This window comes from Phascolarctos cinereus, unplaced genomic scaffold, assembly GCF_003287225.1.
Source record: "Phascolarctos cinereus isolate Bilbo 61053 unplaced genomic scaffold, phaCin_HiC Scaffold_2;HRSCAF=192, whole genome shotgun sequence".
In the NCBI taxonomy this organism is placed as follows: Eukaryota; Metazoa; Chordata; class Mammalia; order Diprotodontia; family Phascolarctidae; genus Phascolarctos; species Phascolarctos cinereus.
In genome coordinates, this window is record NW_027555625.1 from 58,059,467 (window position 1) to 58,084,569 (window position 25,103).

General features: G+C 42.9%; 1 protein-coding gene across 4 annotated transcripts in view; it reads right to left on the reverse strand.

Annotated features, from left to right (window-relative positions):
* Nucleotides 1-7,891: 7,891 nt before the first annotated feature.
* The window catches only part of KIAA0513 (KIAA0513 ortholog), a 68,372-nt gene continuing 51,160 nt past the window's right edge, over nt 7,892-25,103 (reverse strand). For 3 of the 4 annotated variants that reach the window (XM_020989241.2, XM_020989242.2, XM_020989243.2), the window contains 4 exons: nt 23,544-23,573; nt 17,003-17,083; nt 15,812-15,906; nt 7,892-14,232 (listed from right to left, as the gene is read on the reverse strand). In XM_020989241.2, coding sequence (XP_020844900.1) covers nt 14,183-14,232; nt 15,812-15,906; nt 17,003-17,083; nt 23,544-23,573 — 256 coding nt within the window. In that variant the 3' untranslated portion in view covers nt 7,892-14,182. The remainder of the gene's footprint in view (nt 14,233-15,811; nt 15,907-17,002; nt 17,084-23,543; nt 23,574-25,103) is intronic. The other variant, XM_020989244.2, reaches the window with a different exon arrangement.

The following is a 25,103-nucleotide window of genomic DNA, read 5'->3' on the forward strand; positions in this document are numbered from 1 at the left end:
TCCAGGAGTTAGAGGTAAGGAGGGATAGCATTCCCAACAACCTCTTGTACAAAGTCTAGAGGTGGGAGATGGCAGTGTCTTATTAGGGAAACAAGAAGACTAGTTTGGTTGGAAGAAAATAGGGAATGATGTAAAATTAATTCCAAAAGTTAAGTTACGGTCAGAGCCAGACTGTGAAGAGCTTCCCGTGCCAGAGGAGTTTGTATTTAATAGAAGAAAGAGGAGTCAGGAAGTAATACGGTCAGCCCTAGTCAGTTGCTTTGTCTATAAAATGGTGGCCTCTAACGTCCCTTCCAGTGCCAATTCTCTGACACTGTGATTGTTGACAACACTCCGACTGAAGGGATGCTGTTCATCTCTGAGGTAGTGTGATTGTTTTCTTATGAAATGAAAGAGAAATAGGTGCGAGGAGACTGTAGTTCATGGCAAATACAATGGAGTTAGATTCAAAGAACCCTGGTTCAAGTCCTAGCCAAATTTTAAATGCAATCCTTGCCACTTATTACTTGTACAACCTGGAACAATTAACCTCTGGGGCCTCAGTTTCCTAATCTGAAAAATAAAGAAGTTGGACTAAGTTGCCTCTAAATCTGCCTTTCCAGCTCTAGTTGGTTCCAATGTGTTAACTCTTTAGTTCCAGAAAACTGTATTGAACAAAGTTGATCAACTGGAGAGTGTCCAGAGGAGGGTAATCCTGGTAGGAAAAGGCCTTGGGATCCTTCTACCTGAGGGTCATTTGAATAAACTAAGAATGCTTAACCTGGAGAATAATAGACTTTGGGGTGGAGTCAGGTGAAGATTTGAGAGTTGTCTTCAAGAATTTAACTCCCATTTATCCTGTAAATCTTGTATGCACATAATGGTTTCCACATAGTCTCCTCCATTAGAATGGAAGCTCCTAGAGGGCAGATACCATGTTTTTGCCTTTCTTTGTGTTCCCAGATGCACAGTCCTGGCACACCTCAAGTGCTTAATAAAACTTAAAAAATGCTTATTGACTTGACTTGATTTGAGGGCCTGCCATGTGGAAGAGGGGTTAGACTTATTCTGCTTGACCCCAGTGAGTAGAACTGGAAGCGACAGGTGGAAAGTCCAGGGAGAAAGATTTGAGCTTAATGGAAGGGAAAATGTTCCAACTTTTCCAGCTGTCTGAAAGTGGAATAGGATGGCTTGGGTCATTGCGGCCTCACTAGCGTAAAGCCTAGATAAGCCCCCATAGGATATGTCATAGAGGGGATTCTTGGCCAGGTATGGGTTGGGCAAGATGGCCAAAGGGGACTTTTCTAGTTTTGAGATTCAGTGAAAGCCTACAAGCTTCCTTTGTACCATCTGCTGCAAAGGAAAACGGGACACAGGACAATCATCATTGTTATTATTGCTAGAGGATAAAAATCATGACAAAGACAAAAAAGCCTTTTGAATGGGAGAATGAGCCAAAAAAAAATGGGAGAATGAGCTGTCTAGCAGTATAGTTATCCCTTCCACACTGGGACTTTTCCCATTGCGGTTTTGATATACTGTGGATCAGCATAAGAAATTAAATGACAATTTAGGGGGAGTTTAACAGAAGTCACAGACAACACGTGAAGGCAGATGATAAAGAAAAAGCTTAGGAACTCAGAAATGCATAAAATATATCTGTAGCATTGTATAATATTAACATATTTTATCTTCTTAATACCATAATAATTCAGACTTCTTCCATGGTACGAAGGGAGAGCCAAAAAATTTTATGCAGATTTTCCAGATCATGGGGATTAGGGTCATAGCACCTCCTACAATCTGGAAAATGTCAAGCCCCTCACCCCTGTGATGTGGAAGGGATAACTGTATTTGTATAGGTGGCACTAGAAGAGGCAACCTAGCATAGGAGATATAGAGTGTTGAGCTTGGGGTTGGGAGCACCTGAGTTCTAACCCCACCTCTGACACTTACTGGCTGTGTGATCCTGAGAAAGTCACTTTTAACTCTCTGCATCTCAGACAACTCCCTAGGACTTAGCTATATATGGTGATCTGCTGTGGTAGAAAAAATTCCCACACTAGAAGTTTCCCATACTGATGAAATCACAGATCTTCCTGTATTTGCATGGTATCCCATAGCTATTAATAATAATGATAATTATGATGATAATAATAACTAACATTTGTCTAGAACTTACTATGTGCCAGGCACTGTGCTAAGCATTCTACAATTATCTCATAATAATAATAATAGCAGCAGTAATAATCGTAGCTAGCATGTATACAGCATTTTAGAAATACTATCTCATTTTATCTGGGAGGAGACAATAATAACAATCACTGATATTTATATAGCACTTACTATATGCCAGACACTGTGTTAAGTGCTTTACAATTATTATCTCATGTGATCCTCACAACAACCTTGTGTGGTAGGTGATATTATTATCCCCATTTTGCATGGGAGGAAACTGAGGCAGGTAGAGGTCATTTGCCCAGGGTCACAAGACTAGTAAGTGCCTGAGGCCAGATTTGAACTAAGGTCTTTGTCATTCCAGACCCAGTGCTCTATCCACTGTACTCCCTGGCTGCCTGACTTTAATAAATACAGGTTCATGTCATAACATTCACTGCTGAGAGGCACCTTTCCACCCTACTGAGCGTGATCCGCTCTCCATGGTCCTTGCTGTTGTTACCATTTGTTGCTGTTGTTTTGAGGCTGGGTCTCTGCATCTCACCCAGGCTGAAGTTCTGTTCAGCAGCCACTCACTGACCTTATCACTCCGTTTCTGACCTGTGTCGGTTCCCCCACCCTTCCTTGGGCAGGTGGCCTCCTCCTCCTCCCAGGAGATCAGCATATTTGCTCCAGATTTAGTGAGGACACAAGATCAGTTGAACCTCTTGAGCCACCCACCTCAGCCTCTCTGGATCACAGCCAGGGAATGTCACTATGGCCAGCTGTTCCTTCTTTTCAGAGGTCCAATGTTTTCTGTGGAATGAAACCTTTCTCAAGGGGCCCTTATTTCCTCCACTTACATTGTGTGAATGTGCAAAGGTTAGCAGATTATTTCACTCGATGTGAAAAACTATACACTAGACCAAGAGCTCTTTACAAGTAGGGATCCCTTCCTTCTTTGCACTTGTATTCACAGAACCTGGCACACATTGGGCACTCTGTAAATACTTTTTAATTGATTTTATGCCTACATGAGTAACAGAGCAAGGAAGATGAACAGGCAAGCTGCCTAGCACCCAATATGCTAAGGGATGGAATCAAAGGCACTTCATAATATTCCTTTTAATAAACACCCAGTCTTTAATGCCAGAAAAGCCCAGTATCCAAGAGACTATAGAGGTACTAAGTTAGAGACCTAGGATTCAAACCCAGATCTTCTAACTCCAAATCCCACTACACAGTACCATGTATTCCCATGTGACCCTAGGCAAATAATTTCCCCTCGGCAGGCTTTATTTTTCTCCTTTTCAAAATGAGGAGTACATACTTAGACGGTCCCTCTCCAGCTCTCAATCTTACAATCTCTCTCCTTGCTTCACTCTGGAGCCTGGGAGGATTGGAGTAATTTCCTTCTTTAATAAACTCCCTCCTCCCTACCAAACTTTCAAGTGACTAATAACCCATACCACTTGGATAGCAGCACTGAGGATGGCTTCTAAATCAAAGGATTTATTTCCCTGCCGAGTACCAGAGCATGCACAGAAAACACAATAATGACCTTGGCTTTTCTCATGTCACCAAGCACCCTTTTGTATAATGACTCTGGATTCAATCAATCCCATGTCACCCTCACCCTCGTCTGAGTCCCCAGGTCAGTGGGAGGTAGATTAAGAATTTCTCTCTCTCTGAGCTCTGCTCCAGCAGGGGATGGAGTTGATGGATATAAAGACTTCTAAATAAATAAATAAAGCCTTCTAATCCAACATCAGAAAACCTGAGCTATTATTCTTTAGGCAGGCTCAGAGGAGAGGGGTTGGAAGTCCCCAAGACTACTTCAGTTTATGGCCAGTCAAGATCATCTTCCATACCCTCTTCCCTCCACTTCACACTCAGGCAGAAGCAGAAATGCAGGAAATAAAATGGGGGAGAAGGGAAGGGAAGGCTTGTGGTATGAGCTCAGGAGTGCAAATGAGACAAGGACCCAATTTACTCCTAATGTGATAGAGCTTAACCTACATCAGGTTTGAAGGTAGAGAACCTTGAATCTAGCTACTGACCATGGACCAAGCATGAGACAGTTGTGGATAGAGCCAGCCTCAAGATGGCAGACCTGGTCAAATCTGGCCTCAGACACTTGACACTTACCAGCTGTGTGACCCTGGGCAAGTCACTTAATCCTTATTGCCTCACCAAAAAGAAAAAGAAAAAAAAAAGATGTCAGACCTGGATATAGGTCCCATCTCAGACACTGTTTGACCCTGGGGAAATAGCATCTCAGTGCCTGAGGTGACTGTTTCAGACTATAAATTCCAGAGAAGGTGTCTTCCTGGGTCATCTCACATCCCCATCTTGGTCAAAGAATTTCCCTTCTCTTTGCTTCTCTGTAACATGAAGGTGGATAGATCCTTAACCTGTGTGTTTGCTCGGATCACTTAATATTCTTTATCTGTAAAATGAGAGGGACCTCTGAGGCCCGCTCCAGCTCAACCAACATCTTTCAGCCTATGACCAGCCTTAACATTCTTGCTATTGCAATTCTAGATCCGGGTTTCTTCATCTGGGGTGCAGGTGTCTGTGGATAGATTTACGGTGTTATTTACATTCACCTCTAACTGAAATAAAGCTGGAATGTGAACCCGAGTTGGCTGATATCAGATCCAGGGTTACTTCCAGGTCCAAACCATATTCTTGGACTGCAGCTCTTCCCTAAGGTTTCTAACAGTTTAAAAAAAAAATCTTCCCTTTTGGGAAAGTTGACTGACTCCTTTATATAAGAGCACCAGATGCTACATTCCTGTTTACGAGCACTTGTCCCATTTCTTTATTGGAAAGGCAGTGAAATGTTCTATCCCCTAGAGCAGGACTCCCTAAATGGATGATTCATTATCTACCCACACAACAGCCCTGGGGATATTTTGAGGGAACAATCTCCCACAAGTCTTTTTCTTCAGGCTAAAAATCCGCAGTTCCTTTAACTGTTCTTGGAGGTCTGGTCTCCAGACTTCTCTCCTCCTGATCACCCTTCTGTTTGCAGTTGCTCTCAACTTCGCGTTCCCATTTGGAGTTTTCTTGGAGAGGATAGAATGGTTTGACATTTCCTTCTCCACCTTATTTTACAGTCTTCTCTGGAGACGTTCTAATTTTAGGAAACTAAGGAACACAACGGAAAGAGGGCTGGGAGACACGAGTTCAAATCCAGCCTCAGACACTTGCTAGCTGGGTGACCTGTCTACTTCAGTTTCCTCATTTGTGAACTAGTAATAGCACCTACTTCTCAGGGTTACAATGAGAATAAAATATTCGTAAAGAGTTTTGCAAACCTTAAAAGCTTGAATTGCTAGCTATTATTTTTTAAACAAAAATTCTCTTGGATGCAGTGCCCAGAATTGAACATAATACTCCCGTCATGATCTAAGTAGTGTAAAGCACAGCGCAGTTTTCTGATATTTGGACATAAAAGAATACACTTGTTAAAGAATTTGGTGGTTTCTTTTGCCTTTAATTTTTATTGTTATCTTTTGTTCATTTCTGAATATGTCCACCCTCCTTCCCAACCTGGTGAGCCATTCATCATGGAAAGACAGAAAAATAACAAAACTAACTACAAATAACCCAGGGCTGATGGCATCTGAATTATTCCACACCCCTGGACTCCAGCTCTTCAAAGAAGGCAGGTGCATCTCTGCTCTTCTCAAAACCAAACTTGGAATTGAATTTGGTTTTCGTTGCTGTTGGCAGTGGTCTATTTATATCATGGTGGGTATTCTTTTCCTTGTTCTGCTTACCTTCACTCTACACTGGTTCTTATAAATCTTCCAACTCTGCTCTGAATTTTTAATATTCATCATTTCTTATTGTATTGTACTTTTATTCCATTAGCCACATGATGATGGTGATGGCTAGCATTTATATAGCACCTACTATGTGTCAGGCACTATGCTAATCATTTTACAAATATTATCCGATCCCCACAACAACCCTGGGAAGAAGGCACTATTATCTCCATTTTACAGTTAAGGAAACAGAGGCAGAGGTTTAAGTGACTTGTCCAAGGTCACACAACGATTACTATCTGAGGCTGGATTTGAACTCAAGTCTTCCTGACTCTAGGTAAAATGCTCTTTCTACTGTGCTATTTCCCAGTTGATTCTTCTGCCACTCCTAAAAGTGCTGCTATGGATATTTGACATATATGGGACCTTCCCTTCTTTGTGACCCCTTTGGGCATATGCCTAGCAGTGAGATATGGGCTAAAGGATGCAGATAGTTTTAGTCACTATCTGTAGCATATTTCCAAATTGCTTTCCAGAATGGCCAGACAAATTCACATTCTCACCTTCCACAGGAAGGTGTGCCTTTTAGAAAGTTTTCTGAATGTTTCTCATCTCCCAAGAATGACATTTGAGTCACTTGTGGGATTTATTTTCTACCCTCAACTGAGGCCTTGGAAAAACCAGATGCATAGTTTTCTAGCCCTATCCCCTACCCAACCACCATTTTATGCTGCCAGAGGCTGCAGGAACACACACTCTTCAGGAGTATCGAACTCCACAGCAATGGAAAGCTCATAGAATTTAGAGCTGTAAGAGCCCTTAGTGATCACCTTTATTTATATTTTATATACATTTAAATATACTTAATTTCATATTTAATAATATATAATAATATATTTAAATATATAGTTACAGGGGAAATTTCATGCCATTATAACTGGAAGAAACCTCAGTTTACCCAAGGTCATACAAGTGGTAAGTAGCAGGGCTGAAATCCAGTGTCTTTTTTGCCACGCCTCATTAGGCCTTAGTTATAGGCCTCTATAAAATGAGGGAGTTGGACTAATTTCTCTCTAAGGGCCCTTTTGACTCTAAATCCTATTATCTCTGATAACATTTCTGAGGACCTAACACTGTTTTTGTAGAACCAAATAGCATGAGGCAGGTTAGATCTATAGACGTACCTTCAAAACACACACACACACACACACACACACACACACACACACACACACACAGAGACTAAGATAGCACAAGTGTCTGACCCAGTTGAGGGAGATACTTCCACCCAGGCAAACATTCTGAAAAAGTCACCCCCAGAAACCCACTGGTGTGACTGAGAGGCATGCAAATTTTTAACAAGTCTTCAAATATCTCTATATTATGACCAAAAAAACCCCCCAAAACCTTAAGCAGGCTGACTTTTTTTTAAAAGATAATTTATTTCTGTTCCCTCCCTTTGACAGTCCAAGGTGCGATACAATTTTTTTCCCTTCACAACAGCTTGGATTCCAACACCACTTTGCAGCTGTCCTTGAAACTCAGTTTGCCCCTCCTCCCCCCACCCAAAAAACCAAAACAAAACAAAATTTAAAAAAACCCAACCCCCACCCATCAGGACACGCAGACTGGGGCAACAGCTATATATACATCATTCTTCAATCAATGGCGGCCGGACGTGGAGAGGCAATGTTTGGATGTGGCGATAACAAGGTCTCAGCTGAGCAAAGGCAAACTCAAGAGTGACTCAAGCAAAAAGTAAGGGAGAAATGCACAGAGAACACAAATCACCAGACACCTCAAATAGAAATCACAATTATAACACAGGTAGTGAGGTAAGCATAACCCATCACACACAAGAGAATTGGGAACTTTCTTAAAGGGACACATGAAAAAACAGTTCCCACTGCTAGTGTCCCAAAACCTTTCAATTTACTCTATTGTTTAAGGGATCTGGTAAAAATGAATGCCAGGCAGTGTTCCTTTTCATCTTTTATTCATCCCAGAAGACAGAAGGGACCTTGGAACTCATTTAAAGGATTCCTAGGTTCTTTACACATTATATTGGAATATATCTGTTTCCTTTGCAGCCTTATACATTTCATTTTGTGCATTTAAAGAACATTATTCCAAAATGGGGTCCGTAGGCTTCACCAGATGCCTAAGGTTAAGAAGCCCTGATCCAGTCCTGCCCCTTTATTTTGTGGAAGAAACAGATGTCCAGAGAGAATAAGTCACTGGCTCAAGGTCAGATGGGTAGTGAGCATCAGAGGAGGGACTGGAGACAGCTAGGAGGCACTAGAGCCTATTGAACTGGTCCCTCCTTAGCAACCAACCTGAATCAATAGCGCTCTCTTGCCTTCAGAGGAGACCAGTTCAGTTGTATTACCATTGCACATTCTTCTATCTGGGACAGGCAGAATATTTTCTTCTCATTACTGTGTTAAGATATTCATACAGGGTTCCTGTTAATTTTGTGAAGCAGCACTTGGAAGTTGTCATAGAGATAATTCAAATTGCAATCAAAGGTCAGAGGAAGTGAGATATGCAAGGGAGTTAGTGACCTCTTCCTTGATTAGGCAGAGATGTGATTAGACATCTATTAAGGCTGGGCAGGAGATAGTGTCTGGTATTGTTTCATCAAGTCATAAATAAAAGGGAAAACCAGAACTGCTCAACAATTCACCTATTTCATGACATTTTATACTCTTGCATTGTCCAGGAAATCACAAAGACTTCTTTAGACAGTGCTATCTTGACTTGGTAGGTGATATAACTGTGTGGCTTTGGGCAAGCTGTCAATGCTTGATCAGGGAGAAGACAGGTTGTGCTGGCATTCTATTAACCCATATTACATTACATTTTCACCTGTCCACAATGGGATTCAAAATAACAGTACTGAATGACCCTGGATCTCAAGTCAAAAATTCAATAGCATTCAATGTGGTTTTAGTGATTTCTTATTCTCATACTCTGAAAATCAGTCATCCATAGGTAACTTTCCGTGAACCTGAGTATGTATTTAATTAACAAGCACACTCAATTCCCAATCACTTCAGGTAACAGAGGGTAGGCTTCAATTTATTTATTTGTATTGCTGGAAGTCAAAGTCAGCCTTGGGACTGTGGGAAATTTGAACCTGGAAAATGAGTTAGAATAGAATCGGAGGTATCTGCAGCCCTCAAAATGCCCCTTCACCCCAAACTAGGCTCCATGGAATTGAGCTGGGAAGGAGGGACTTCTCCAAGACAATCATTTAGGTTGGAAGTAAGACAAATATAGGAGGGTGGCCGGTGTGAGCTGACTGAATCTTACAAAGAAGCATGAGGAAATTAAAAGGAAATTTAAAATGGCCAATACAAAACCTAGACTAAAGTATTGTGCTTCTACTGTTTTTCTGGTTCACCAAGTTCTTTCATCTGTTCTCCTATTTGAACCTCACAACAGTCCTGTGAGATAGGGCAGGCATTATCCTCATTTTTACAGATTTAAAAAAAAATACCATTCCTGGCCTTTTATGACTAGTCTTGTTCTGGAATACTGGACAACTCCACCCACCTAGTTGTTTCTCTGAATCAAGCACGGGATCAATGGATTATCAAAGCCAGTAACAGTACAAAGCTCTGGCCTTGTAAAAATCCTGAAAACAGATTCCTTCAATCCAAGGGGCTGGGGCATGTGTGACAAAGTCCTTCTATGGAATTTCAATTTGAAGAAGTGCAGTGCAAGCTTTCTGAAGGCAGGGACCATGTTTTTGCAGTTTTTTAAAAAAATTCCTGACACCTAACACATTTCTAGGCACACTGTAAGCCTTAAATGAATGTTTGTTGATTGACTAAGAACCAGAGAAGGCGGTCAACCTCTGGTTTTTCATGACCTGGAACACATCCACCTAAATGAGTAAACTGGTTCAAAGGCCAGCATACTGTTCCTAAGCTCAGGAATGTCAACACAGAATGCAGAAACATTCCTACCTTCCCCCAAGCCCCGACTCGTCTTTCTTAACTCTAGCCACCTCCTTTTCTTTTAAAAAAGAAAAATTCTGCTACTAACCATATTAGCATTATCAGCAATGGACTGAGCTTAAGACACCATGAGTGTTTGCCTCCTCTGTACCTGGTAAAATGACCAAGCCACTCATCTGATCAGTAAAACGAGTCTTAAGGAAATGTGTAGTGGTAAACGCCACTTCAGCAAACAACCACACAACATGCTTATCCTACAATGTAAGTACAATACACATATATCCTACAACATATGTATATATATATTCTGAATAAGTATGCCATGTATAGACTGGATAAGGTTTTGCTTTCTGGAAGAGCTGACTGTATTGGTTGGAACAGACAAAGATGGTCCCCAAGGTCAGACGTTAGAAATCTCGTACTGCTAATGTCTGTACTGAGGTTTCTGGGCAGAAAGGGGCAAAGCTCTGAACTCTGAGGGCTATTCTTTCTTGCCCTCAGAAAGGACTTCATCTCAGGTACTGTCGGATGCTTCTGACACTGAACCAAATGTCCCTGAGTTTTGCAACAATGGGCTATCATTTCCACTCATTCTAAAATGTAGATGCAGTCTGCTTCTCCGCAAAATAATGTATTTGAAATCTGCGCACCCTTGTTTAACAACATCCCAAGAGAGGGCAACTCTTTGGATCATCTCGGTTTGTGTTCTGCCTAGGGATGAATGAGGGAGAGGCAGAATCACAGATTCCCGGATGACATTACAGGAGACAGAGGGACGCTAGGTAAGACACTGCAGTTCAGCATATTCTGTGCTACTCTCAGACTATTGTATAGAACAGCAGCAGAGTAATAAATAGCCCTGCTCAAGGAAAGCTTGATTCCCAGCAGTCAGTACAGCCTGGCTCACGCAAGCAGCCAGCAGAGGATTATAGAGTTTGAGCCAGAATGGGCTTTCGAGGGACTTTAGGAAGACCCAATTCAAATCCTGTACAAATCCCACCTTCCTGTCCTTTGGCACTATCCAGAAGCATGGGCTCAATCAGGTAATGGATCTTTCCCACCCTACACTTTGTTCCACCGTAGCTTCTTGGAATCTGATTTATATCTGATAAGGATCTGACAGAAGTAGCTGCCAAGAGCAAGCCTTCTCTTTTTCCTCTACCTTAAATCAGTTTTGAAAGATGTGCCTGGAAACATACTAAGGTAAAGGAACTTGGAAGGCTTTATTGAAAAACGGCAAATGATGGAAGCCATCGTGAAATGCAAAGAAAGCAGGAAGAGGTGTCCAAAATCCATTCCTTTCCAAAAAAAACCCAAAAACCAAAACACCCTCCCTAGTGCCCCCAACCTCTCAATGGCAGGCTCCCTTGAAGGAGCCTCAGGAGAGAAGTCCAGTAAGAGAAGCCAAGACCTGCCTTCAAATGTGCTTATGGACACAAAGTGCTTGTTGGGGGAGCACTTCAGAGCAAAGACTCGCAGAAAGTCAAAGTATCACTATAACTAGCAATTCTAAGGAAAACAGATCAAGACTCAGAATCTTAAAGAAGGGATCTTGGGGACTATTTTCCCCACTTCCATTTTATAGGTGGGGATATTGTGCATAGAGCATAGGTGAGAGTTAACACCATTGAGAAAGTAGTTTCAAAAAAGACGTGGGGGAGGGCAGGGACCTGGTGATTTGTTGGGGGATTCCCTTATCATTGGTGGAACTCTGGTGGACTTGGTACTCTGTCTAGGCCAAATCATAGGCACAAGTGCCCTTCATGGTGGCCCTACCAAAGAGACTGGCTCAAGAGTATCACACATGGCTTTTTAAATGGCAGCATCATTGAAAAGAAAACTCAAATCCCCATCATCTAGTTCCTGGAGGTGACCAATCATATAAATAATACATTCAGATGAGGCATGTTTTGTGTAAGCCCCTTTCTTAGGGTCACCCAATGTCCAAGAGATACATCCTATTTATTGCTCATTCACTCTGTGCTATCTGTTTTGGGCTCACCAGGCCAAGGATGATGATCATTTTTAGATAATATGAGCTGAAAAGTGTCTATCAGTCATTTATCCACTACATTCACAGGCAAGTATCTAGGGGTGAAATGGCTGAGGGAAGGGGGTGTATATCATGGGGGGTTGCAAAGGGAAGTAATAATAGGTCAGGGAGGGTAAGCTGGGAAAGGAGGAGAAAGAACCCAGACAAAATTATTTTTTCTTAATTTCTATAGAGAACCCTCTCTGAAGGGAAGGAGACAGGATGATTGAGATTAACTAGCTCTGTAACCACAGAAAGACAAAAGTTGGTTCTGACTAGAAATATTTATACTAGGAAAAGCAGAACAGGCTTTGGGGGAGCTTATACCTTAGATACGATCAGTTAAATGACTTTAAAAATAATAATACATTGTGCACCTTAGTCTGATCTGGTGTTTCTGATGGAAACCAATGAGAAGCTGGAAGCCGGAAACCATAGCTTCCAAGGAATAAATATGGAACTAGCTGGCATTTGCAGAGAATTGAAGGAAATGATAAGACTCAAGCTGCTTGAGGTGATAAGCAGGACAGATGAGCAGCCAGGAAAGCAGAGGTTCTCATTAATACTCTTTCTCCCCTCTCCTAGCTCTGGTGAGCCTGAGGCTCTGTGATATGGGTAAACACACAGTTCTGGCTTTATTTATGTGCCAACAAGACCACTTACTTATAAAATCTGCTCTTGACTTTCCCCATAGGCTGAATTTTGTAAGCAATAACTGGAATACTGTAAGAAAACACTGAACTTCCACAGCAATCAGGGTCACAACTTACGAATCTATTCCATACACACACTGGCTCAGATACAAAGCTTTGCTCCCCAGGGTCCTCTTAGGGGGTCTCCCTCCCCAAATTTGGCCAAGCTCCACCATAAGCTGCTTGTCCCTTAACCATCTCACGCTGAGATCAATGTAACACTGAACAGTTTGTATTATATATAAACATATGATATTATATATTTTTTGAGGGGGAGTGGGGAAAGGTGGTTGTGCCCAAAAAGGAAAATTGCATCGATGTTTGGTTTCAGGAAGGGCAGCAGACTCCAGATAACAGAAGACCAGACCTCTTCTTTTACATCTCCTTTGAAGCAGGCAGCCAAAAGCTGCCCTCAATATGTCATGTACAAAAGAAAAGGGAACAGCTGACCCTGAAAGCTTCCAAGGCAGTCTGGCACAGACACATCTGTGTTGATAGGATTCATCTCAAATAAGTCCGCACAAATCCTACTGTGTCTCCAGAGCACTGCCTCATTCACACATCTAACTATAATTCTCTTCTAATGCTAGCCCCAGGTCAATTCTTACTGCAGTCAGGAAGGAAAATTTTCTGCCCTTGTTTCAGCAAAACAGAAGGTTGTCCTCTCTTCTTATGACCTCCCCATATTCAAAGGGAAGGAGAAGGAACAAGCAGAGGAGGAACATGGAATAGGGTGTCATCTGCCTGGTCACAAAAGAATCAACATCTCTGGCCCTGAGGAAAAGGGTGCTAGATCTCTAACCCTGACTTACGGAATATAGTCTTTCATGTTTGTAGGAATCAGAGCTGCAATACCCCAGACCTGTAGACTATAGATTTATCTTTACAAAAGAGACATTGAGGTACAACTAATAGATCAGGAGACCAGGACTTAACTCCTCAGATTCCTAGCCCTGCATTAACTTCTTATATAATAAGTCACTTCCTTTCTCTGGGACAAGTTTCCTTATCTGAAAAATGTGGGATTGGGTTAGATGATCTCAAAGGGCCCTTCCAGGTCTACTAATCTACATTGGAAGGTCCTTTCTACAACGTTCTACGATCCTACAGCTACACGGACATGCATGCATTACACTCCCACCAAACCCACTCCCCTGCCCCCCAGTTCCCAGCATTCAGCTGTACTGGTCCGATGACCCTTCCCAAAGTCTCATAGCCAACAACTAGCAAGAGGCCTTTAGGACTGCCTCCCTTCCTCTTCTTTTGTCTTTACCTCTTACATGAGGATATTTGGGTCTGTACGGATAGCTCATCAATTCTGCTTTCGCCATAGAAATTGAGGAACATCTGTGGTGTGTGGCTATGGAACACACCCAAGGGAGGACGAGGCAAGGGGAGAGGACAGGAGTTTTTCTTCACTCCTAGGTCTACTGGCAGGCCGGGGCTCTAAGGATGGCGGACACTCATGCAGGTTCATCGCAATGGTGCTGGGAGCTGGCTGTTATTCCTGGGTGTTTGGGGAAGAGACGTCTACCCATCCTCCTCCCTCAGTGGATGCTGCAGATGCCGCCCTCCACGGAGCTACTCAATAGCCATTCGTTCAATGTGGTCACTCAGCATCTTGTATTGCTCTGGAAGAAAGAATGTTATTTCACATAGGAAATGTCAGCTTGTATAAGAGCCTCAGAGAGAGAGAGAGAGAGAGTATGTCGGGGGCGGGGGCTCTCCAGGAAAACAATGAATGATGATGATGATGATGATGGAAGTCTGGGAAAGAGACAAGGCACTTCTTTGTCATTAAATAATTAAGGGGACTGGGATAAGTACACGGTAGGTGCTTAAGAGTTAAACAAGCTAGCTACTATCTTCATTAGAACCACATTTGATGTTGCAAATGGTTTATTAGAAAACTGCTTTTCTTTTTCTGTACTGTGTTGTTTCTTCCCTTACTTTACTCATCAAAAAGCCTTTTTCATGATGATTTTCATAGCAATTCAGGGGAGTGGGGGGGCGGGGGGGGTGGGGATGGAGAGCAAGTTTCCAAGATAGAAAGCCAGAGGGGAGACTTTTTGTGACAGTATGTGGCATCAGGGAGGGGTGGAATGGGTATGGAGACACATGGTAAGAGGAGGCAGCTATTTGTAAACAGCAAACTTTGGCAAGTATAGGTCAACAGGTACTTGTTGACCCCAACTATATACCACCTGAACCAGATTAAAATATAACTGGGAAACTATTTAACAAAATAAATAAAATACAATAAAACATAGATAATATCACATTAAAACTAAGTCAATATAGACCTTTGGGGAGTCTTAATACGGTGTAGTGTTTGAGTTTGACACCTCTGATCCAGAGGTCCAAGGTCTAGCTACTAAGCATTCAACCTTCAGTATTAAGTAACTTCTAGATTGCAAGTTCCTTGAGGGCAGAGACAATTTTATGTAAACTGAACTTTCCTTAGCACTCAGCTCAGTGCTCTGTACACAACAGGCTAGTATTGAAGCATTGGTAGTATTGTGCCAGATCACAAGGGATGTAAAAAGTATAGCTATTTAATCTGAGGTCTAACAATCAACACTTATTAAAATACCTGCTATGTGCCGTGCACTGTGCTAGACACTGAGGATACAAATACAAAGAATGAAACAATTTCCATTCACAATGAACATGGAGACAAGAAAACTATATAAAAATACAGAAAACTAAATCTAAAATGAATACAACTATATATAAAGCTGGTACATACAAGGCAGTTTGGAAGGAGAGTAATTAATAGGACTCAAGAATGACTTCAGGTTGAAGATTTGGAAGATTTTACTTTCCAAGGTATCCAAAGATGAGGTCTCAGCTGCTCAAAGGAAAACAAAACCCAACACAATCTACCTAGCCAAGTCTTCTGGAAAACCAAGGGATATTTGTCCATGAATCCTTTGCTTGCTCCCTGACCACTTCCTACCTTAACCCTCTATACACTTTCGGGGCAGCTAGGTGGCGCAGTGGATAGAGCACTGGCCCTGGATTCAGGAGGACCTGAGTTCAAATCCAGCCTCAGACACATAATACTTCCTAGCTGTGTGACTCTGGGCAAGTCACTTAACCCCAATTGCCTCACTAAAAAAAACCAAACAAACAAACCAAAAAAAAAACCCCTCTATACACTTTCTCAGCAGCAGCAGAGCCATTCACAGACTTGGCATGCCTCCTTACCTTCATCCAGATTGCCAATCACTGCCTGCTTCTTCAGAAAGTCATTGCACAGCTTCTTGTTCAGCCCAAAAGCCAACATGTTGTGGGTAAATGTGCTGGAGGAAGAAAACCACGCATTACACCCTTTGGGATTCCTACCCACACACTTATACCCTTCCGAAGCGAGAAGCAAGCTTCTCACTGACCACCGTGTCCATGGATAGGTAGAACCCTTCTCTGAAGACCACACGGCTGTCTTTCTGAATTCTATCTATATGCAGGATGCAGTTAATGAAGTATTCCCAGGTTACTCTATTTCTACTTCTTCCAGCAATTTCCCATGTCCTCAAAGGCTGTTCAAAGGGAATGTCAGTTCTAGCAATTTCTGTCAGTCTGGAGAGGCCTTGAAACCTGGCTCTGTGTCTGCTTTTTAATCAATCAGTGAACATGTATTAAGCACCTACTGTGCGCAAGGCACTGTGTTAAGCACTGGTGATACGAAAAGATAGTCCCTGATCTCAGGGAGCTCCCAATCTAACATATTTAAAAGCTAGCTTAATTAGGGTTAGAAACTCTCATCACCTGAGGCTTAGCTAGTGAATTACGATTTGGCAGGGGGAGGGCAATACAAATGACTGTATAATGCATATATAAATGATCATATATATTATATAAGGTTGATATATATTCAACCCACTGAGGTAAGGATCTATTAGCATCAGGGGAGTTAATTCTGTCACACAGAGTAACAAAGTCACAGATCCATGAAGTGTATTAATAGTTCATAGGATCATCAGTCTGGAGAGCTAAGTAAAAGCGACTTTAGAGAGCACCGATTCTAACCCACCCAATTTCAGATGAGGAAACCAAAGCCTAGGGGCAAGTGACTTGTCCAAGGTCACACAGTTAGTAAATGTCCACAGCAGAATTTGAACCTCAGACTTCCTGACCCCTTCTCCCACACTTCCTTGGATAACCTCTGAAGGTTATCCAAAGGTTAATAAGGACATGGCCTTAGTCACAGAATCCTAGGAATTAGAGTTGGAATGGATCTTCCTTTTGCACCAGGAAGCAAAGTGAGTTTCCCCATTAGATTCTGCGCCCCTTGACAGCAGGAACTGTCTTTTGCCTTTCTTTGTATGCCCAGTGCCTGGCACATAGTAGGTGCTTTAAACTTGCTTCCTGACCAAGTGCTCTCCCACGCTGTCTTACCCAAGCTGCCCGAAGGTGATGTTCTCATTGAATCGGAGGCTGTCATCACGCTCCTCCTGGGTCATGTGGCACCACTTCTCCCTGCAAACACAGGAGGCAACGAAGAGCAGGTTTTTGGAGAATTTAACCCATGGACCCAACCACAGCCCCAGTAGCATTCACAGAAATCGCACCCATCCCTGCATCATTAAAAAAAAAAAGGGGGGGGGCGTTCTCTCCATGGATCTTTTCACTTTGCATTGAGCAAATTTGCATGGGAGGCCACTGTTAACTTTACAGGGTACCCAGCATCCCAATGTGAATGCATGCCCATGACATAAAGGGTCATTGTTGTTTTTGGGGGAGAGGAAGCAGCCACCTGTTGTTTTATCGGTATGGGAGACTCCCAGCATGGAAACTCCTTCCACCCTTTTCTGTCACTTACAGTCTTAGACGTAAGATTTACAGACACGAAGTCTCTGATAAAGTGAGTTGCCCAAAGGCTAGTATGTGTCACAAAAGCTAGTGTGTGTCAGAGGGCTTCGGATTCCAAGTCTAATCCACCGTCCTCTAGTGTTAATCAGGATGTATAGCAACAACAAGAAAATCAGCAGAGATACCATATCATTTCTTCTCTTCCATTTACAAATGACTTTGGGGGACACAAGCTAGGTGGTGGTTTCTCTAGTGCAGATGGGAAAACAGCTGGCCCAATGACACACAGGGCAAATCAGTTGGGGTGGAGACTGTATCCCTGGATCCCGGATTTGTGAATATTTACTGGGCTCTTCATACTTTCTGTGCATACAATAAATGCTGCCCTGAGCAGTTAAAAAGTAGGATTCACAGAGAGGCACAGGGCCTGTATTGGGCTGTAGCTGTTGAGAGAAAACACATTAGCTTAGGTAATTTTCTCCCGGAAAGCTAGGGGCCCCCCTACACTACAGACAGGGGTATCCTGATTGCCCATAAGCATCATTTTTCCTAGACTTGGCTTCTGGCTAATGCCCTCCTCTGGCCACACCAAACACAGGGTGGATCCAGATCCGCACCCAATCAACTCTTCAAATGTTTGCCTTTGGGTTTTATCTCCTTTACCCCTCCCTCTTCCCCCCAACTCCAAAGGAGTCAAACAAACATTCTTTATTCCAAAGCCATTATAAAATGTTCATGCAGCACAGCCTGGAGACCTGTTTAAGATGCTTCTAGCAGGGTGAGTATGACGTGCTGAAAACTCCAACTGCTGATCTGAGGTTCCAAGTGACATCCTCCCTCAAGTCTTTTCAATTCCTCTTTTACTTTCTAGAGAAGGGCATTCAGGGTTGGGGGAGGTGGGACAGGGAGGGGATAGAAGAGCAGGAACCAGGTGTCTTTTCCCAAGAATCCCCCTACTAGAGGCAAAGGGAGCTATCCTGTCAAATGAGGATAATTCACACCTATGTGGTACTGCAGGGTTACAAAGTGCTTTCCCTCACCTTAGGGGGTGGAGGGTGTGATTTACAAATGGAGAAACTGAGGCTCAGAGAGGTCAATCTCGTTAGGGAATTCATGGACAAATATCCTTTGGCTCGTCTGCTTGCCCAAGGTCACACAGATGGTAAAGGGAAGAGCTGGGGCATGGACTCTGATCTTCTGACTTGAAAAAGTCAATATTCTTTCCACCACACCATGCTTTCTCCTCATCAATTACTAATGTTAACCCCAAGCACTAGATTGGGGGGAAGGGAATGGCATTTTTTTCTTGGTATGATAATTATTAATAGTAGTAATAATGATAATAATGGCTAGGATTTATACAGCCCTTTTTTATTATTATTATTATTATTATTATTATTATTATTACATATTATATATTATCTCATTTGATCCCCACAACAACCCTGTGAGGTAGGTACTATTGTTATATCTGTTTAACAGATGTGGAAACTGAGGCAGACAGAAGTTAAGTGATTTGCCAAGGGTCACGTGGCTATAAATATTTGAACTCGGGTCCTCTGGACACCAAGGCCAACCTTCTATCCGCTGCCCCACTGAGCTACATTGTTTTAGGATGTTAAAAGCCTACGTATCTTCTTCATCTCTTGGCTTTATCTCCCTTTGTCTATCAGAACCTAATAATGCCAGATGGAAATGTGGCTCCAGCCTTGCTGGGCTTTATTCATTTGTCTTAATGAATAGCAAGCAGTGAGTGTCAGGCCCAAAGAATTAAGGGCTCCCAGGGAGGGCTGCTGCTGCCCTAATGAGAACCACAGGTGCAGGCTTGGAGGAAGAGTACATTTTAACCCACTGTTTACCCTAGAAAAATACAGTTCTCAATGGATGGGTCAGACTGAGTAAGAGCTAAGATCAATCTAAAAGGAAAAGGAGAGAAAAGATGGTCTGAGGGAGTAGGGGCCATGGAGGAGGGATGCAGGCAGAGGATGGAGAAACCAAAGGAAGAATAGGACTAATGTTTAATGCCAACCATCCCTTCCCTGCCCGCTGCTGGGGAGACCATTGTAACGAGTGAATGAGCTGATGGGATAGCTCTATTACACGGAACACACCTCTCCGTTAGGCTTAACAACGTTGGGGGTGAGGGTTGGCTGAGAAGGTAGAGGAGTAGAGACAGATACAGTCTTGGGAGGAAGGCACAAGTGTGGGAGTTGCCCAAAGTTGGCTGAATGATAATTTGTAAGTAATGATAATGCCACCAATTTTAAATGTTTAGAGATAGCCCTTGAAGATGTTCAAAGCATCCTTTTACCTATCCTGGCAGGGAGGTTAAGACCAGTATTTTTATCCCCATTTTACAGATTAGGAAACCGAGACTCAGAAAAGGAAAGTGATTTGCCCAATGTCAAATAGCTGTTGAGCATAGAAGCTGGGTAGCTCCTGACTTTTTTTCAAGAGACAGGCTGTTGGGAGCACTGACATGAGATTATGAAGTAACCCCAGGGATGGCTCGCTGAGCCCTGTCTCACCATCTGGCTCCAGTCAACTTTCACCCCTCCCTCCTGTAGCAAGGAAACTCCAGGTACAAGAGCCTTAGTTCCTACCTGGTGGCAGGGCTACCATCAGCCTAGACAGGAAGCAGATCTCCCCTTCCCCACAATGGCTAAGGCTGGAGGTTAAATTCCTGAGACTCTCTAATAATGACAGGGTTATGATATAGCCTTGTTTAGAGTGTCTCAGCAGAGAGAGCTGAAGATACTAAATGCCACCCCCTCCTCTGACACCTCCCCTCTTAACTTCTTTAGTTCTCATAGGGGCCAATACAGGGAAACTCAAACAATTTGCTTTCTCAGAAGTAAAAGGTAATCTAGAGGCATTCTTATTCAAGGGAACTTACAGCAGGTGACTATTCATATTGAAAAATTAAAACTAAAAAAAAATCACCAGAATGATGACTTTACCAGTATCTGGTCATCAGATTTATGAAAAGATGGAGCCAGCTGGCTAGTCTGTGCCATCCATGATCGTAACCTCGCCACATTTCTAAAGGTTCTCACTATGCTTTACAATGGCTCTTCCTCACAGCAATGCCATGAGTTACCTAGTGTATCATTATCCCCATTTTTTACAGGTGGAGAAACTGACCCTCCAATAACTGAAGTGGTCAGCCCATGGTCACACAGCTCACAGGAGCCTAGCCAAGAGCCCAATCCTAAGTCTCAAACCCAGGTCTCCTGAATCCAGCATTCTATCTACTTCATCTAGACTATAAATAAAAAATCTATACAAATCCATTTAGAGGGAATCTCTAAAAATTGATCTTTTTAAAAAGTAGCATTTATTTGGGGCTGAAGACAGAATTACAGATTGGCAATAAAGCTACCAGGCAACCCCACAAAGTCTGGGCCCCAAGATGCTGAAATTTCTTAGTTGGCATTTCAAGTTCCAGTGCGTGGATCATGGGAATTACCAGTGGCAGAAGGGATCATTAAGATCACATGGCCAAACGTGTTTTATAGATGGGGAAACTGAGGTCACACAGCAAGTCAGTGGCCATGCCTGAGTCTTTGGACTCTCATCTGCTCTTTCTACACTAACACAGCTGCCCAGTCAGAAAATGATCATTTCCCTTCAAAAATACAATTTTTAAAATATTTCCTGTACTTAGCACAACTTCAGTTTTGCCCTGGAGCCAAAATCATTTTCTCTGGGAAAATACTGCTAATTTTATGGAGGAAGTCATGGAGAAAAGATTTGATTTACAGAAATTCAATTTAAAAGCCAGCTTTTCAGCAACAGTGGTAATCTGTAAAATGAGACCCATCCGGGTCCATACCAGAACAGAACCTTGTTTTAGGGAAGGCAAAGACGATTGCATTTCATTCCCTCTATGGCAGATTTCTTAGAGGATACATTTCCGTGGGGAAGGAACAAAATGGTGATGGATCAAGAAAAAGGACAAATTAATTTTTTTTCCCCTCAAAGGGGAAGGGAATGCTTCTCATTAACGTGTGGAAGGGATTGTTTTTCTACCTTTGAAAAAAAACCACAAAGTGTGTGTGTGGATACCTGCTATGTACACACATTGCCAGGTAGGAGCACCCTTGGGATGCTCAAGTGCCATGGGAAAGGCTTTCCTAGCAAAAAAGACTAGGAGAAGAAAGGGTCTACCCTTCTTTCCTGTGGCTTTCACAAGAGGCATAAGAAGGGAAGAAAGAGGAAAGTTCTGCCCCCCAATTTCTAGATCAGTATAACTTTAGAAAGTAGGATGAACCTAACCTTTGTCCTGCCTTCCCTGCTAGGTAGCCTCTACAGGTCTCAAGAAGCATGTCAGAGTCATAAAAAGGAATAACTGGATTGACTTGATTATAATTTTTGCAGTTGTTATAAAAGATAGCTCTCTTGGAGAAGGAAGGGGAGAGATAAAAAAATAAAAATAACAATAACAATTAAAAAAAAAAGAAATCAGACCTGGAAAGGATTTTTGCTATCATCTAATCTAATCTTTTCATTTTACAGATGAGGAAGAATACGGAAATGTCTTACCCAGGGTTAGAAAGACAGAAATTTAAAAAACTTAGTCATAGGGATTTTTTTTAAATAGGGAGGGGCAACCAGAAGAAGTAGGTCTTTTTTGTCTTATAAAATATTCTGAAGCACTTCAGAAATTTGGTTTGGATGTGCTCTAGATTGTCAATTATCCTATAATTATTTTGTATTGACTTATGTGTTATATCATTCCCCCCAACCCCACCTCATCCCCACTGTAGTAGAACATAAGCTCTAGGAAGGCAGGGTATGGTTTGTCTTTGCAACCAGAGCAGGAAGGAGCTTAAATTCAATTCACCCCTTAACAATTCTATTCTCCAAGCTTGAAGAGCTCCCCAGACCCTGGTGACTTGATTTACCTCCCCTCCCCCCACCCAACCACAATGTTCTCCCCCATCTTTAACAATTACTTCCACCCCTTCCCCAATATCATTTTCACACTATTGGGTTATACAATATCTTCCCATTGTATAGAACAGATGAAATTGAGTCCATTAGCTGCAAGATAAGGATCATGGCCCCAAAAGGTGTCCCATCACCAGTCAAAAGGCCAAGGAATCAGAGTCAAAAGCTGAAGGATCACAGAACTTTTGGGTTAGAAGGAAACTTTAAAGGTAGAATGATAGAACGGTGTAAGAACTTCCAAATAATTTAGTTGCACCCCTTTATTTTAGAGATGAGGAAACAAACACCCAGGAAAGAAAAGTGAGATTAGACTTGCCCCAAGCCATACTGCTATAATGTAAGTGTAGGAATGGGCGAGGAAAATCTGTGATTTGCTTCAGGAGGGAGCTGAGCACTCAGAAAAGGAGCCCTGATGAAAACCGAATTATTCAAAATGAAAGCAGCAACTGTCGTCCCCCAGCCCCAAATGCCCTCCCCTCAACCCAAACAGTTTCTCAAGCCAGTTCAGAATCCCAAACTAGCCATGACATGGGGAAAGCTGAGGGGCACGGATGGGGGGATGGAGGGATACTACAAAGAATAACATATATGCATCTATTGTGTCTTGTCTATACTTTACATCTCCTCACTGCCCAGCACAAGGCTCTGAATACAGTAGACACTTAGTGAATGTTTGTTGTACTGTTCTGTCGGTTATCATAGGATTAGGGTTTATGATGCCCCACCCCACCCCCTCTCAACCACCATCTAGTCTAGAGGCCAGATTTCATAGAATGTGAGGAGAACTCAAGTCCTTGAGCTAAAGGTTTTGCTGAGGGGGAGGGGGGATGCTTTACATGGGGTTTGGGCAGTTGGTAGTGAGCTAAGTGCCTTCCAATTGTGGCCGCCATCTCCAACTCCTCCATCCCCAGGGTGTCCCACAAAGTAAGCCTTGCTGAGTATGAGTGGTTAGCAATCACCATCTGTCAGCCACTGTCCTGGTCTCCCCCAGTGTCCCCTCTGCTACAGGAAGCAGCCTCCTGACCTCCACCTGGGCCTGTTACAAACACAATAGCTGAAAATGCACGTTTCCTCCCCCGCCCCACAACCCACCCCCTCAGTTTTGCCCTGAAAAGGACCTTAAAGTGAATCAGAAGTTACTATCAAATGGAACAAAGTCCCGGGGCACACACACCTCTTTTCCTCTTCCTCTCCAGCATTCCCTCTGGAGTGGCAGCAGAAACAGGGTCAACAAAGGGCACATGTTAAGATCATGCAAGATAAGTGGATGGAAAAAAAAGAGAACAAGTAAAAGAATGAGTTATTATAGACAGAGAGACAGAGAGAGAGAGAGAGAGAGAGAGAGAGAGAGAGAGAGAGAGAGAGAGAGAGAGAGAGAGAGAGAGAGAGAGAGAGAGAGAAGGAGGGGGAGAGGAGGGAGAAAGAAAAGAGAAGGGAGGGAGGGAGAGGGGGGATGGAGAAAGAAAGAGGGGAGGGGAAGATAGGAGGAGAAAAGGGAAAGGGGGAGATGGAGGAGGAAAAAAGGAAGGGGAAGAGAGAAAGAGAGAAGAGAGGGAGAGAGAGGGGAAAAGAGAGAGAGAAGGAGGAAGAAGGGAAGAAGGAGAGAGAAAAAGAAGGTGGAGAGGGAGACAAGGGGAGAGAGAGAGAGAAATAGGAAGAGACAGGATATTTAAAATAAACTTCTTTCCTGATAGCTGAACAATAAGGAGCAAAGCCCCACCTGCCCTTTTAATTATCAAAACTTTTCCTGAACATTATTTCTGACATAACACGATAATAACTTTTCTCCCAAACAGACTGCAGTGAAGTTTCAGGATGCTCCCCCACCCCTTTTCTTCTCCCAGACTTACCCCAGCAGGTTAAGGAAATGTCCAAGTTAAAGGGTTTGGGGGTTGCCTCTGCTTTAGCCCACTCCCATGCCAACCCTCCCCTTGCCGCAGTAGTCCAGTATGCAGAAGCTATGCTAACAAATTGCCGCTTCTTTTCTATCCTTGCCAGGGCCGCAGGTAATAGCATCACAGAGCTGCAGGGGTTCACACGGGCTATATTAGTCCAATTGCTTCTTCTGTCCAATGACATGCCCACGGTCATACAAGCTTGTAAGGGTTAGAGCTGTGACTCAAACCCAAGTCTTCCTCATTTGAGAAATGTGGAAGTTGAGGTTTGGTGAGGGGAAGTAACTTGCCCTAAGGTCACACAGCTTGCAAGTGACAGAGCTGGGATTCAAACCCAAATTTCCTTTCAGAATGGCCGGCCCTTTGTGCTACACGATACAAACCACCAAAGTAGTGGGGGACAGCAAAGAACTCTGTCTGTTGGGCAGTTCTGCTAGGAAAATCGATCTAGCTTAAGCAGGTGACATCAGCCTGGTCATGCCATGCAGGTCAAGCACTAATATCCCCTTTTAAGACATTGAAATTGGCCTGTTCTCTCTGCAAATACTCACTTGGGAGAACTACTCCTTAAACTCTGGGCACCAGGCCAGGCTGGGGTGCCTTTCCTTAGGATAATGGATGTTAGAGGGATTTGAGAGCTCCTCTACCCCAAAGCCCTCGTTTTACAGGAGAAAATGAGGCTTAGAGAATGAATATAAATTGCTGTTAGGTCTCTTTCCATTATATGCTCTCTTGCCTATCCCTTTGCTACAGAATGTCTTTCTCTGTCTGATGACCATAAATCAGCTTCTAGAGGTCCACTCGCCCTCTTCCCTCATGGTGTACCCCCTTACGATGAG